The sequence below is a fragment of the Leuciscus leuciscus genome (assembly GCF_965113295.1).
Source record: "Leuciscus leuciscus genome assembly, chromosome: 5".
Lineage (NCBI taxonomy): Eukaryota > Metazoa > Chordata > Actinopteri > Cypriniformes > Leuciscidae > Leuciscus > Leuciscus leuciscus.
The window spans coordinates 52,854,483-52,869,230 of record NC_138729.1 but is presented as its reverse complement, the minus strand read 5'-3'; the positions used below and the strand labels follow the sequence as shown (position 1 = coordinate 52,869,230).

General features: G+C 37.3%; 1 protein-coding gene and 1 long non-coding RNA gene across 3 annotated transcripts in view; both read left to right on the top strand.

Annotated features, from left to right (window-relative positions):
• Window positions 1–14,748, top strand: part of LOC309499861 — a 128,990-nt gene that overhangs the window by 12,014 nt on the left and 102,228 nt on the right. The window lies entirely within an intron of this gene.
• The window catches only part of LOC309499767 (phosphatidylinositol-3,5-bisphosphate 3-phosphatase MTMR3), a 31,547-nt gene that overhangs the window by 5,937 nt on the left and 10,862 nt on the right, over window positions 1–14,748 (top strand). For both annotated transcript variants that reach the window (XM_082171216.1, XM_082171215.1), the window contains exons 5-16: window positions 138–220; window positions 1,419–1,585; window positions 2,973–3,066; window positions 3,158–3,271; window positions 4,229–4,422; window positions 5,187–5,321; window positions 5,870–5,981; window positions 8,568–8,763; window positions 10,097–10,282; window positions 10,504–10,674; window positions 11,402–11,535; window positions 13,482–14,220. In XM_082171216.1, the coding sequence (XP_082027342.1) occupies window positions 138–220; window positions 1,419–1,585; window positions 2,973–3,066; window positions 3,158–3,271; window positions 4,229–4,422; window positions 5,187–5,321; window positions 5,870–5,981; window positions 8,568–8,763; window positions 10,097–10,282; window positions 10,504–10,674; window positions 11,402–11,535; window positions 13,482–14,220 (2,325 nt within the window). The remainder of the gene's footprint in view (window positions 1–137; window positions 221–1,418; window positions 1,586–2,972; window positions 3,067–3,157; window positions 3,272–4,228; window positions 4,423–5,186; window positions 5,322–5,869; window positions 5,982–8,567; window positions 8,764–10,096; window positions 10,283–10,503; window positions 10,675–11,401; window positions 11,536–13,481; window positions 14,221–14,748) is intronic.

Genomic DNA, 14,748 nt, shown 5'->3' with positions numbered 1-14,748 from the left:
ATTCAATATATTTTCTCAGTGACTGATACAATCTTTGTCATGGTACACTTGTCTGGATCGCACTCAAACACACGTTTCACTCAAGGCCTAAAAGACACAATTGTGATGTTTTTGTTGTCTCTCTGTGAACACATCAGGTCCCACTGCAGCTGATTGAGAGTGTGGAGTGTCGGGATCTGACACACCTGCACCTCACCTGCAAAGACTGCAAGGTCATCAGGTACGTCTGTGTAACAGCGCTGCTTTGACTAACAAATGTGTCCTCGCTCTGTCTCAGTATCCTCAGTGCTGGCATTGTGAAGTAGACAGTAACTTTGTTTTCTATGGAATAATGTGCACTGATGAATCAAGCAACATAATGTGTGTTAGGAAAGTAAGAGCGCGTCCCAATACACATACGTATGCACTATTCTATGCCGTTTTGTACTATAAATAGTGTGAAAATGACGAAATGGATAAAGTGCGCTTTAAAAATCCCGCATGATGCACTTAATTAAAAGAAAAAACGAAGTGTGGAATGTTGGACATTTTATGCACTCGACTTTTGCAGTGTAATTAATTATGTAGCGAAGGGGGAGGGGCATCAGACACGGATGATGAGTAACAAAATAACCTTATAAAGGTGATTCGAGGATTTCAATATTATGGGGAAATATTGTGGAAAACAAACCCACTTCTAACATTAACATGACATAAAAATGACCAATATCACCAGTAGATGGCTGCAGAGGACCACTCATTTGCCATTTCCACTCTCTTTTATAGCTCTTTTTGCTTGTTTTGCTTTTGGATTTATTAAAAATCTTAGCAATTTTATTGCACTGAAGTGTTGAAAGTGACTTACAAATGAGAACAATAGAAGCAGTTAAACTAACAATAGGACAACAATATGCTTCCCAGTTTAATCTAACTGCATGTATGTTTTTAAAAATATTTTTATTTTATTTTATAAAAGATAGAATAGAAGATAAAGTGTTAGTGTTAATGGATCAAGTGTTGCCAAAAAAAAAGTAGGAGGATCGGTTGACAGAAATGTAATATCGTATTCATAACTATGTTTAAAGAGCTTACATAATGAAGCGTTATGTGTTTATTAGCTTAGCGTTTCGTCACTGTTGTTCTTCGTGCAGAGAAGCTTCAGCTAAAGCCAGCGAATAAAACAGACACAATGATGAACAATAATATTCGCAATAACATATCATTTTACGGGATTAATTAAGTAAACCTAATTTCTTAATTTATCTTTGTAAAGAAACCTCATTGCTTTGCCTACTCTCTGCTGTCTCAGGCGACGACATCACTTCCTGTCGGCCACCGTAACTTCTGTTGGGTGCAATTCACAACCTCACCACTAGATGCTGCTAAAAATAGACTAAAAATGACACACTGCACCTTTAAATGTAACCTGTTGTGTTCAGGTGTAAGTTCCAGTCGACGGAGCAGTGTCAGGATTGGCTGAGGAGGATTAGCGCAGTTGTGCGGCCGCCGGCGCGGTTGCAGGAGCTCTTCGCCTTCGCCTTCCTCTCGTGCAGCGCGAGTGTGTCCGCTGAGGACAGAGAGTTGCATGATGGGATCTGCCGTGCAGGTACACACACATTTCAGGGCGGTGTTTACAGGTTCTTACTGACTAATTGCCGACTAATTGAAATAAGTTTAAGCTAAAGCACAAAAATTACTATGGAATGCCAAAGCTGCTGAAATAATAAATAAATAAACACACAAATAAATATAAAAAGAAATGTAAAAAATCTACAAAAATAAATAAATAAAAACACATAAGTAAATATACAAAGAAATGTAAAATAAATAAATAAATAAATGTCCCCGCCCCCCTCATTACCATATGGAGAAATAAATGTAGAAATAAATAAATGTAGAAATAAATATATATATATATAAATAAATAAACTTGGAAATAAATAAATGTAGAAATAAATGTGGAAAAAAAATCAATCAATAAACCTAAGAAGTCATATATATATAAAAAAAAACTAATAAAAATAAAAATAGATAAATGAACAAATATATAAATTAATGACAAAAATTTTTAAATTAAAATGAACACTAAAACATATATAAATAATAGCGAATTCAAAATACTGAAAAACTATAATTAGTCTTAGTATATACTAGTTCAAAGTATTTATATTACATAACTACTATATATAAATAATACTAAAACAACACTGGTGCCAGAGTTTTATGAGTTTGAACATTAAAATAAGTGCAATCTGTATTATCAGATAAATTCTGTGTCATGCATTGAAGGATAAAATGCACTGTAATTCTGTTTATCAACACAATCTTTTGCAATATAGGTGTTTATGAAGCAACTTATGAAGCAAAAATACGTCGTCTGGCTTGATGCAAGATAAACACAAACAAACAAACACTTTCTATTTCTGTAAATCAGGAAATGCTTCATGTAAAACCTGACACCTGTTTTTTTGCTTATGGTTTCACTGAATCACCACAGCAAGGACATTGCTCAATAAAGTGAGATTAAATGCATAAAAATGTATGTTTTATTTAACATATTTAGTTATTAGAGGTTTGCATAGTATTCTGATTCTGCATTTCACTGATTTTATTCATTTTGAGGAATATTAAATCTTTTTTTGTGCAAGTGAGATGAGGAAATGCTCACATTTAGTCTAGATCTACAATAACCATCATGTTCTCACACACACACACACACACACACACACACACACACACACACACCTGCACTTCTCAACATGAGGACAGGAGAGCTGTCAGTCAATAAATGTGTAAACAAAGTAGCTTGCGTTACTAATTTGAAAAAGAAACTCAGATATTTTGTTGTACATTTTAAAAGTAATGCGTTACTTTACTAGTTACTTGAAAAAGTAATCTGATTACATAACTCAAGTTACTTGTAATGAGTCACACAACACTGGAAATGCTTGAGTTTTTAATCCCAGACTCACCTGATGTGTGTGTGTTTGCAGGAGGACATCAGCGGAGGTTTAAGCGCGAGCTGGAGAGGATGGGCTTCGACACACACAGTGCCTGGAGAATCTCCAACATCAACACACACTACAGGTGACGCACCTGACACACACCAAGCGCTCGCTCGCTCAAGCTGCTTCATCACCAGACGTGTGTGTGTGTGTGTGTGTGTGTGATCTCTCAGGGTCTGTGCCAGTTACCCAGAGCAGATCATCGTTCCCGCTGCGGTCTCGGACCAGGAGCTGGAGAGCGTGGCAGCGTTCAGATCCTGGAAGAGGATCCCGGCTGTGGTTTACAGGTGTTTCTGAGCTTGTGTTTAGTGAAAGCACTGTTCTGGGATCAGGTCAGGTTACGCTGTGGTGACAGTAGAGCTGGGTATCGTTTGAATTTGAACGATTCCGATTCTGCTTATCGATTCTTAATTTCGATTCCAATAAGGTACAAAAAAAAAATCATTCACATTTAGTCTTATTGCAAAACATATAATTGTAGCTGAATATCAAGAACATAAATCAATTTAATTAATTAATAACATTTCTCAGGGCCCAAATTCTGTGTTCACAATTTTAATTTTCCATTTCATTAATAATAATAATATATATATATATTTTATTAGTTTACTTACATTTTCATAATCATAATTTATCATATAATTTCATATAATCATATAATCACATAATTATATATAATTTCATAATAATCATAATTTAATCAATAAAAATTTTAAAACGTCAACAATTTAATTATTATTATTATTATTTTTACAATATTAGGGCTCTTTGAAATGTTTTATTTTTTCAATAATTCTGTGTTGTCTGTTTTCATGTTTCTGGATCGATGATTTAATACAAATTTATGATCAAAAACAGTGGTATCAAATAAATGCATAAGAAAACAATCATAGGGCCCTACTTTCAGACTTCCATTGTACATCACTGTAAACATGCTTTTGCTTTTATAAATGTAGATGTTGACATCACTAGTATCTTTAACCTCTGTCTATAGTTATGCTACAATTTTCTGTCATAATCATGTGTTAACAAACAAGTATTCATTACTTCAGTGACCTCATTGTTTCTGCCTTAAATTATGACATTGTTTAGATACAGTTTTAGTATTCACAAGTATACACAGTATACACAAATAAATGTGAATTGAAGTTCTATAGATAAAACGGATGGTTTTAGCTCTGAAATCTGATTGGATGAGCCACACTGTGTTAAAGTACTCACCTTTATCTTAACCTTTGACCCAGACACCAGAGTTCGGGCGCTGTGATTGGTCGATGTGGGCAGCCAGAGGTCAGCTGGTGGGGTTGGAGAAATGCTGACGATGAGCATTTGGTTCAAGCCATCTCTAAAGCCTGTGTGACGGATCCGGCCTTGAACGCGGCTCATGCTAACGGCTCGTGCGTTCACCATCACGCGAGACCTCCGCTCGGCGACTCCGGTGAGTGAGTGTGACTCCGGCGACTCCGGTGAGTGAGTGTGACTCCGGCGACTCCGGTGAGTGAGTGTGACTCCGGCGACTCCGGTGAGTGAGTGTGACTCCGGCGACTCCGGTGAGTGAGTGTGACTCCGGCGACTCCGGTGAGTGAGTGTGACTCCGGCGACTCCGGTGAGTGAGTGTGACTCCGGTCCGATCGCAGGAGTCAAGGTGCTTAACATACTTGAATTTTACTCTAGTTCTGGAAAAACCCTGGAAATCAGCCATATTTAAGAAAAGGTACTTTTCTGAGGAATTATTGAAAGACAATGTAAAATTAGTGTTTAATTTTATTGATAAAACAATCTTTTCACACAAAAATGTATGTTGCAGTCTGTCTAATATAGATATAGAGGCACTTCACATGGCTATGAGTGTGATATTGCTCATATAAATATCCAAGTATATGATACAGCTTTTATTCTTCAGGTCAATCATATTTTCATGGAAATAAATCAGTTTGAATAAGGAAAGCGATATCTTTGTCATATTATCCTTTCAATGGTTAAAGTTACCCATTGTGCTGCACTTTATTATCTGTACCATTTTGTTTTATTAGTTTATTTTTATTGATCCATTTACCTTTTTTAGAATTTAAAAGATAATATAGATATTGTTTATTATAAGTGAGATCTCAGTATTTGAAAACCAAGAAAGTAGTGCTTAAAGTCTCTGTTTTTCCTGCTAAATCAAGGCAGCTGCTCATTTACTTCCTGTTTTCACATCAGGTTCTCACACGGCCAATGGGAACGTAGAGGCGGAGCCCAATGCCACGCCCCCTCAGAAGCTGTTAATAATGGATGCCCGGTCGTACGCGGCGGCGGTAGCCAATCGGGCGAAAGGAGGCGGGTGTGAGTGTCCAGGTAAAGCAGAGCACATGCTGACAGCAGAAACATGTTCTCCCTGATAGGGTCGGGAATCGGATACTTGTTATAAAATTTTAATTTCGATTCCTCTAATTTTTATTATTATTATTCCTCGTAATTTTATTTTACATTTGATTAGTTTCTGTACACCTGAAAATCTTAAAAAACTGTTTATTTCAATCGTGTCTGTGTTCAGTTGTGTCTATTTGAGCGATTGCTAATTTTTTATTTGTTCTTTTTTAATTACTGAGTGTTTATGGTCTTTAATAATGCTTGAAGTTTATATTAGCTGGACTAGTTGTTCTTATATGGTGTTTTTAAACCACAGGCAAACGCTCCTGGTGTAAGTGTTCTTTAGCCTGAGGATTTGTGTTCATGATATTCAGATACAATTAAATGTTTTGCAACAAGACTAAATGTGAACAATGTCTAAGTTTTTGTTTTTTTACCTTATTGGAATCGGAGTCGATCAAATTCAAACGAAACCCTTATTCCTGATCTCTCTTTCTCTCTCAAACATCCTCCTCTGTGTGTGTGTCCTGTAGAGTATTACCCCAGCTGTGAGGTGATGTTCATGGGCATGGCCAACATCCACTCCATCCGGAAGAGCTTCCAGTGTTTGCGGACTCTCTGCGCTCAAGTCCCGGATCCGGTCAAGTGAGTGTTGATGATGAGCCGACCTGTAAACACAGCAGAACCGGCTCGACCCACAGCTCATGTGCACATGTGGTTACAGAGACAGTGTTGCTTTTATTTAGTAATGCACCCATTTCAAACTAGAAACCAACAGATATTGTTATGCTATGGTTAAAAATATAAACGTTTGAATGCAACATTTACTAATAATTTCTTATTGATTGCAGTTTTTTGTAAGTGTTTGTGTCTGAATAAAAATACTAATAAAATATAATTTATAATAATACATATACACTAGGGATGGGACGAAATATCGTTTGACAAAATATCGCGATACAAAACGTGACGAAACGCATCGAGATGGGTTATGTGAGATGCTCAATAGATGGCACTGCTGCATGATTTGCGTAGTATATAAATAATTTAGTGTATTATATGTGTGTGTATGTATATGGGGCAGACATACAGTTGGTGGCAGGCTGGCAGCACCATCTGCTGATCAAGCAGGGTAAAACTAAATGAAAAAAAAAATTATATCCGGGGAACGGTGCGGTACGTCGTCACGTCAAGACAGCGGTTTGTTTCTCACAGTAAACTGCCATGCAGGCTAGAATTGCGAAACATTATTGGATAATTCTTATAATTTACATTTCTCTGGGCCAATCGGAATCTTAGCACTTGCGTCATAATCTTGAAGCACACACACATACCGTGCGAGTCTAATGGAAACTCACGCATGAATTTTCCTGCAATGAACTTGTTTTAGCGCCCGCCAAAGTGAATTTTTGTCCCGCCAAAGTCTTATTTGATCGGTGAGTAATGTAGATGAACGGCTGCGTTTGTGACAGGGCGCATGTTTTAACTAAAAGAACGACCAGAGAGAGAGAGAGCCGGTCGCGCGCGCGCACTCTCTGTGTAAACGACTTCACCGTCTCCAAACTAGGCGCTGTGTTGCTCTCTCTCCCTCGCACATATTAATCAAAATAAATCGACACGGTGGTAAAAGGTCGGAAGACCAAAGTTTCGTGTGGAGCATTCGGATATTTTTTTTCCCTGAATTATACTGCTGGGTGTGAATTGTGCTAAATAAGTTTCCTTATCTTCTCTGAAAAGCGTTCCGGACATTCAGCTGACATAAAACAACACTTTAATTAAACGAAATAAAACTATACAGTGATGAAATGTTTTCTATGTTGACAACTTGACACAAATCTTGGATGTCCATGTCCTAACTGCTGGGATAATCACACAACGCGCACGACACGTCCAATTCGCGAACTAATAATGACTCCTTTGAACCGATTCATTTTAATGAATCGTTAAAACAACTGATCTTTCCAACAGTGAACTCAGGAGACGTCTGAATCGGTGTATAACTAATCAGTAACACTTTACAATAAGGTTCTATTTATTACATACATTATATAAAAAGTACAGTTTGCTAACTCAAGCTTAAGCTTTAAAATATATAAAACCACTTTTTTAAAAAAGCATTTTAAACATTTTTCCACACAGTGCTATCAAGAATCGATAAGAGAATCGTTAAAGAATTGGATCGATAATCAGAATCGTTGGCATTATTATTGATAAAATCTTATCAAATCCCATCCCTATGTGAAGACAGTAAAATTATAATCAAACATTAAAGAACATACATAAATAAAAAGATGCTAACATGAGGTCTTATTGTGTCACTGTCAGTCTTGTTACATCTGTGCAAAACTAGGGTATGCAGATTAATTATTATTATTATACATCATTCATCAGCATGCATTGATTAATCCCATGGCATGTATAAAAAAAAAAAGTTAGTCTGCACTACCTTTTTTTTTCTTTTTTGATATCGTATCGTGACGTATCGTATCGTGACCCTGGCATATCGAGGTGCATCGTATCGTGAGTTTAAGTGTATCGTCCCATCCCTAATATACACATACACATGTATGAATATACACACTCACACATGTATATATGTGCATATATACTAATAAATATAATATATTATTAGTAATTCATATTATTATAAATCATATATTATTAGTATTTTTATTCATACACACAAAAAACTGCAATCAATAAGACATTATTACATTACAATATAGTAGTTGTTTCATGAACATTCATTCATATGCACCGGTGAAGAAAAAGTGTTCCCTATTTCTATGAATTGTGCTCTTAAAGAGTTTGATCTTTGCTTTAACCCCTTTATGTTAGTTGTTTGATACGGAAAAGTATTCATAATTCATTCAAATATGTGACCCTGGACCACAAAACCAGTCACACGGGTATATCTGTGGCAATATCCAACAATACATTGTACAGGTCAAAATTACTGATTTTATTTTTATGCCAAAAATCATGAGGATATTAAATATGTTTTGATTGTTTTGCACATTCAGATTCCAGATGTTCAATAGTTGTATCTCAGCCAAATATTGTCCTATCCTAACAACCATACATCACTGGAAAGCTTATTTATTCAGCTTTCATGTGATGCATAAATCTCAATTTCAAAAAATGGACCCATGTGACTGGTTTTGTGGTCCAGGGTCACATATCACCAGTGCTAAGTGTTCTGCGTGTGTGTGTTCTGCGTGTGTGTGTTAGCTGGCTGTCGGCGTTGGAGGGCACTAAATGGCTCCAGCATCTGTCTCTGCTGCTGAAAGCATGTCTTCTGGTGGTGAACGCTGTGGACCGGGACCACAGGCCTGTACTGGTGCACTGCTCCGACGGCTGGGACCGGACGCCTCAGATCGTGGCTCTGTCCAAACTCCTGCTCGACCCCTTCTACAGGACCATCAAGGTCTCGAGCACGCTTTGTTTTATTTCAGAAGAACGCTACAAAAAATGCTTTTCTTACTCAGTATTTTTTTCTTGTTTCCAGTCCAAATATGTAAAAGTTCTTAAATCAAGATGCATTTAGTAAAATTGTAAAATGCCATACGATATTATGTCTTGTTTTTTGAGTTGTTGCCTAAAAAAAAGCTAAATTATCTGCCATTGGGGTCAGAAAAATCACTTAACAAGACATAATATCTTATGGCATTTTACTCATCTAGTAAATACATCTTGATTTAAGAACTTTTACATATTTGGACTGGAAACAAGACAAAAATACTAAGTAAGAAAGACATTTTTTACAGTGAGTAACATGCAACATGAGCATGGCAGGAGTGTTGTAAATGTTAGTGCACATTCATAACCTGAGCGCAAACTGCCGTTTAATACATCATCTCTCTCTGCGTTTATGGACACAATAAAGTGAGGAATCGTTTTTTAGGGTTTAATTGTTCAAAACTGGGAGTTAGACTGGGTAATGTGGCCGAGAAAGAGCCTTGTGCAACACCAGGGGTTTGATTCCCTAGAAATGTACTCACTGAATGCAATGTGGATAAAACTGTCAGCCAGTTGTATAAATGTAAATATCAATCTCAATACTTATGTAATCATAGGGTTGTAGCCTAGTTAGGGATTTAAATATTTTGGCCGATAACCGATAATTCTTTTTTAAACCGATATATCGGCCGATAATTCTTAATCCAAATTTGTATATAATTTTTGAGAGCCTGATTACAAAAGCAAAACTTTCACCATTAAAATCCACGTCTCAAACACACAATTATAATGTTCTCATGATAATGTTATGTAGCCGATATGACAGGCTTGCGCTGCACATGTTGCACTGAACTGTATTTTCCTTTTTTGTAGTGATTCCAATCATATTTCAAGCAATTCATAATCATCATGTTGAACAGTGCACATCTGAAGTGTCTCAGCTGAAGGACATAATACATTATTTATCGATCAATATATCAAACAAATTTCCTTTTTGGACCGATAATGATAACATTAAAAATGAACCGATATCGGCCGATATATCGTGCATCTCTAATCCTAGTAGATTCAAAATGTCTAGTGCACGGAAGAAGATGAATGAATGAATGAATGAATAGTGCACCAAGTAAAATATATTTAATAATTTGCTTAATGCACTAATACAGTACAACAATACATAGTAATTAAAGAGCAACATTGAATCATTGTGTCTGAGTTTTGAATGGATTCACTGGAATGAGAGTTTGAAGCGCACTGCTGTTCTGAAGGTTAAGATGCAGAGTTTGCTCTCGTCTGCGCAGGGCTTCCAGGTGCTGGTCCAGAGCGAGTGGTTGGACTACGGTCATAAGTTTGCAGAGCGCTGTGGTCACGGTGAGAACGCGTACGACGTGAACGAGCGCTGTCCTGTGTTCCTGCAGTGGCTCGACTGCGTTCATCAGCTCCAGAGACAGTTCCCATGCTCCTTCGAGTTCAACGAGGCCTTTCTGGTACTCACTGTCATTGCTTTGATCAGCGCTTGTTTAGATCAACATGCATGCTTTTATACACACTGCAAAACATGCGTTTCTTACTCAGTGTTTTTGTCTTGTTTCCAGTCTAAATATCTAAACATTCTTAAATCGAAATGTATTTACTAGACAAAAATACAAAGTAAGAGTATAATTTTTTGCAGTGCACATCCCAACGAGGGCTGTGTTTGTGCCTTTAGGTGAAGTTAGCGCAGCACACGTACTCGTGTCTGTTCGGGACGTTCCTGTGCAACAGTGTGAAGGAGCGAGAGGATCAGTGTGTTCAGGAGAAGACGTGCTCGGTTTGGACTCTCCTGAGACCGGAGAACTCATCGTTCCTCAACATCCTGTACTCCCCGCGCTCAGAGACCGTACGTCTGCTGGCCCGGCTCACAGAGGCTTATAGGGTTAACTACACACTTTAGCTATTTAAAAAAAAATAAAAAATTAAATTATATATATATATAATAAAATAATATAGGAAATAAATAAAAAAATTAAATATGAAATAAAATTATAAAAACATAAAATTATAAAATAAAATAAAAGATTTTTTTTTAAATATATATATATATATATATATATATATATACACACACACACACACACACAGTATAAAAAAATATTTGTCAAAATACAGAAAACCTCACATTTCAAACTTATTTTATTTTATTTTTATTTCTCATTTGGTTTAAATTGATGTACTAAAATAAAAAAAATTGAAAAAAATTTATACATTTTATATAGACGTTTAAAAAAACACAGCTAATAAAAATGACAAAAGATCAAAATTAAAAATTAAAATTAATAACACTATAAAATAAAAATAAATTCAAAAATATTAATAAACTATAATATAGCAGTGATATAAAAATTTCGAGCAGAAAACTCATTTCAACACTGATAATAATCATAAATGTTTGAATCATGTGACACTGAAAACTGGAGTAATGATGCTGAAAATTCAGCTTTGATCACAGGAACACTTTACTGTATATTCACATAGAGAACAGAGGATTTACATTAGAATAATATTTCACTATTTTTACTGTATTTTTGATAAAGTAAACTCAGCCTCACTAGGAATCTCTCCGTCAGGTTTTGCACCCAGTGTGTCATGTGAGGAATCTGATGCTATGGAGCGCCGTCTACCTGCCTAACTCCGCCCCCTCCACGCCTTCTGACGAGTCATGTGTGCCTAACTCCGCCCCCTCAGCCTCACCTGTGAACAGGTAAATGACACGCGACTTATGCGTTTCCTTGTCTGAACACATTTTCAGAAGGGATACACGATATATCAGCCACCACATCGGTATCGGCCGATATATCTTAATTTTTAATGTTATCGTTATCGGCCTTATAAGAAAATTTGTCTGATATATTAAAGCCGATAAATAATGTATTATTTCCTTCAGCTGAGACGCTTCAGATGTGCACTGTTCAACATGATGATTATGAATTGCTTGAAATATGATTGAAATCACTTCAAAAAAGGAAAATACAGTTCAGTGCAACATGTGCAGCGCAAGCCTGTCATATCGGCTACATAACATTATCATGAGAACATTATTATTGTGTGTTTGAGACATGGATTTTACTGGTGAGAGTTTTGTTTTTGTAATCAGGCTCTCAAAAATTATATACAAATTTGGATTTAGATTTATCGTCCAAAATATCGGTTATCGGCTTTCAAATATAAAGAATTATCGGTATCGGGCAAAATTCTGATATCGGTGCATCTTTAATTTTCAGCCTTTAACCCTTTAGAACCTGAAGCTAAAATATGTGTTTTTCATATACCGTATTTTCCGGACTATAAGTCGCTCCGGAGTATAAGTCGCATCAGTCAAAAAATGCGTCATGAAGAGGAAAAAAACATATATAAGTCGCACTGGACTATAAGTCGCATTTATTTAGAAATGTATTTTCACAAAATCCAAGACCAAGAACAGACATTTAATCTGGAAAGGCAAGTTATTCAACTACACAGTAGTACACAGAACAACAGGCTGAATAGGTGTCCGGTGTGTTAACATAACACATTAACAGTTATTCAGCTACACAATAGCATAAAGAACATATACCTGGGAGGCTGAATAGGCTAAATTAACATAAGCCAGCGAGTCCAACCAGCAAGTTACCAGTAAACAAGTTCACCAAGCTCCCGCGATCTCATTCCACATCATTTTCTTCAGCCTTGGTGTCGCTTCTGAACAACTCCGCCAACTAGAGCGGCCTCTCGCGGCTGTAGACGGTAATGTTTTCTTATGGTTCATCTCAGTCTGAATTAATTTTGATATATAAGTCGCACCTGAATATAAGTCGCAGGACCAGCCAAACTATGAAAAAAAGTGCGACTTATAGTCCGAAAAATAAAAATAAAAAGTCCGGATTTTTTGACTGTACAATTCTAAAACAATGCATATCTTCATGTGCAAGGTGTCATCTTTTTCAGAAAAAGATAAGCTTTCAACAAATTACAGTTATTGACCATTATTGTGTGTGGTGAGTTTGTAAATAGAATTTAAATAGACAAAAATAAAAAAAATGAGAATAAATTTACTTTATTTACTCTAAAATTAATCATTTGAAAAATGAACTATAATACATATATACAAGTCTTTTTTGTGACATTGGGTTGCACAGTTTTCATTTAGGACACTTTTTTTCATACACACACACATACAAATGCACACACACACACACACACACACACACACCACATGCTCAGATACGTGAAAGAGTAACGGCCATCCGCCTCACACGTTTAATTAAAAATCACCCCAATCCCCTCTTCTGCTGTCTAACACTTCTTTCACCATGTATTTGTTCGTTTCTTTTATTATTTTAAGCAATCCAACTCTAACTCTAACCTGCCGCGCTTCATATCTCTCTGTTCAAATCCTTCCTTCCCGCACTGCTGTCATTTGCAGACGGAAAGCATGACATTACCGTAATAAGCCGTATATTGCCGGAAAGCCCATGATGTCTACTGTCAGGAACTATTTGAATAGTGCAAACGGTTGAAGAGTTACAGTGACATGAATACAGCTTGGTTGGCTGTGTCGTCGACGACACATCTGGTCTTAAAGGGTTAACCACTTTTCACTAATTTCTCCACTTAAACGTTCCTGTAGCTCAAACTGTAGAGCATTAAGCTGGTGTGTTTTCTTTGCAGGTTACCAAAGACTCGGTCGTACGACGATCTGCACACTTCGTGTGAGGGTTTGACCCCGACCCGCCGCAGCAGCGATCCCAGCAGGAATGAGAAGTGGCAGGACCATCTGAGCGTGATGATGAGCGTGACGAAAGAACCGGACAAGAGCCGCCCCGATCCAAGACTCGGCTTAAACACCAGCGACTCTGAGGCATTAAAGGGGGTGGAGCTTTCTGTGACTGACAGCCAAATGGAACAGGAAGTGAGAGAGGAGGATCACAGGAAGCTGGAAGTTGTACATAACACGCCTGCCTTCGATATTCCAGATCATTTTGAGAGTGAGGACCAAATGTTTGGATCACCAGAAGATATTAAAGATTACGCTGTGGAATGTTCCACTGAAAAACACCCACCTAAATCCCAGCATCCTCTTTGCTCTGACGAAAACAGTGAGTTGCTATCCAACGGGTTAGATCTTAATAATCACGCCCCCTTTACAACCACCCATGATGCTTCAGAATCTAGCAGCCAATCTTCCATGGAGAGTTCTTCCAGACTGAACCACACTCTCAACGGCGTTTGCTCACCTTCCCAGCATCCCGTTCAACCGCTCTCGGCCAATCAGGACGGGTTGAGTCTTCACAGTGACGCCGTACAGGTGCGCCTGCGAGAGATGGAGGCGGGGCATCAGCTGCAGGTGGAGACGCTGAAGAAACAGGTGCAGGAGCTCTGGAGCCGTCTGCACGTCAACGGGAAGCTGGTGAGGAACACACACACACACACACACACACTCGCTACTCTATGCACTTCCTACGTTATATTGAAACGTTTTAGTGATGGTTAATCTACGGTGGCCCGGTAGAGCACAACACCGCGGAAGTTAAAAAGGAAATATAAGTTCACAACACAATGAAAACGAGCCACGACACAACAATATCAAGCAACAACACAACGAAATCAGGCCACGATACAATGAAATCAAGCAACAACAAAATGAAATCAAGCCACAACACAATGAAATCAAGCAACAACAAAATGAAATCAAGCCACAACACAACGAAATCAAACAGTAACAAAATGAAATCAAGCCACAACACAATGAAATCAAGCCACAACACAATGAAATCAAGCAACAACAAAATGAAATCAAGCCACAACACAACGAAATCAAACAGTAACAAAATGAAATCAAGCCACAACACAACGAAATCAAACAGTAACAAAATGAAATCAAGCCACAACACAATGAAATCAAACAGTAACAAAATGATATCAGGCAACAACACAA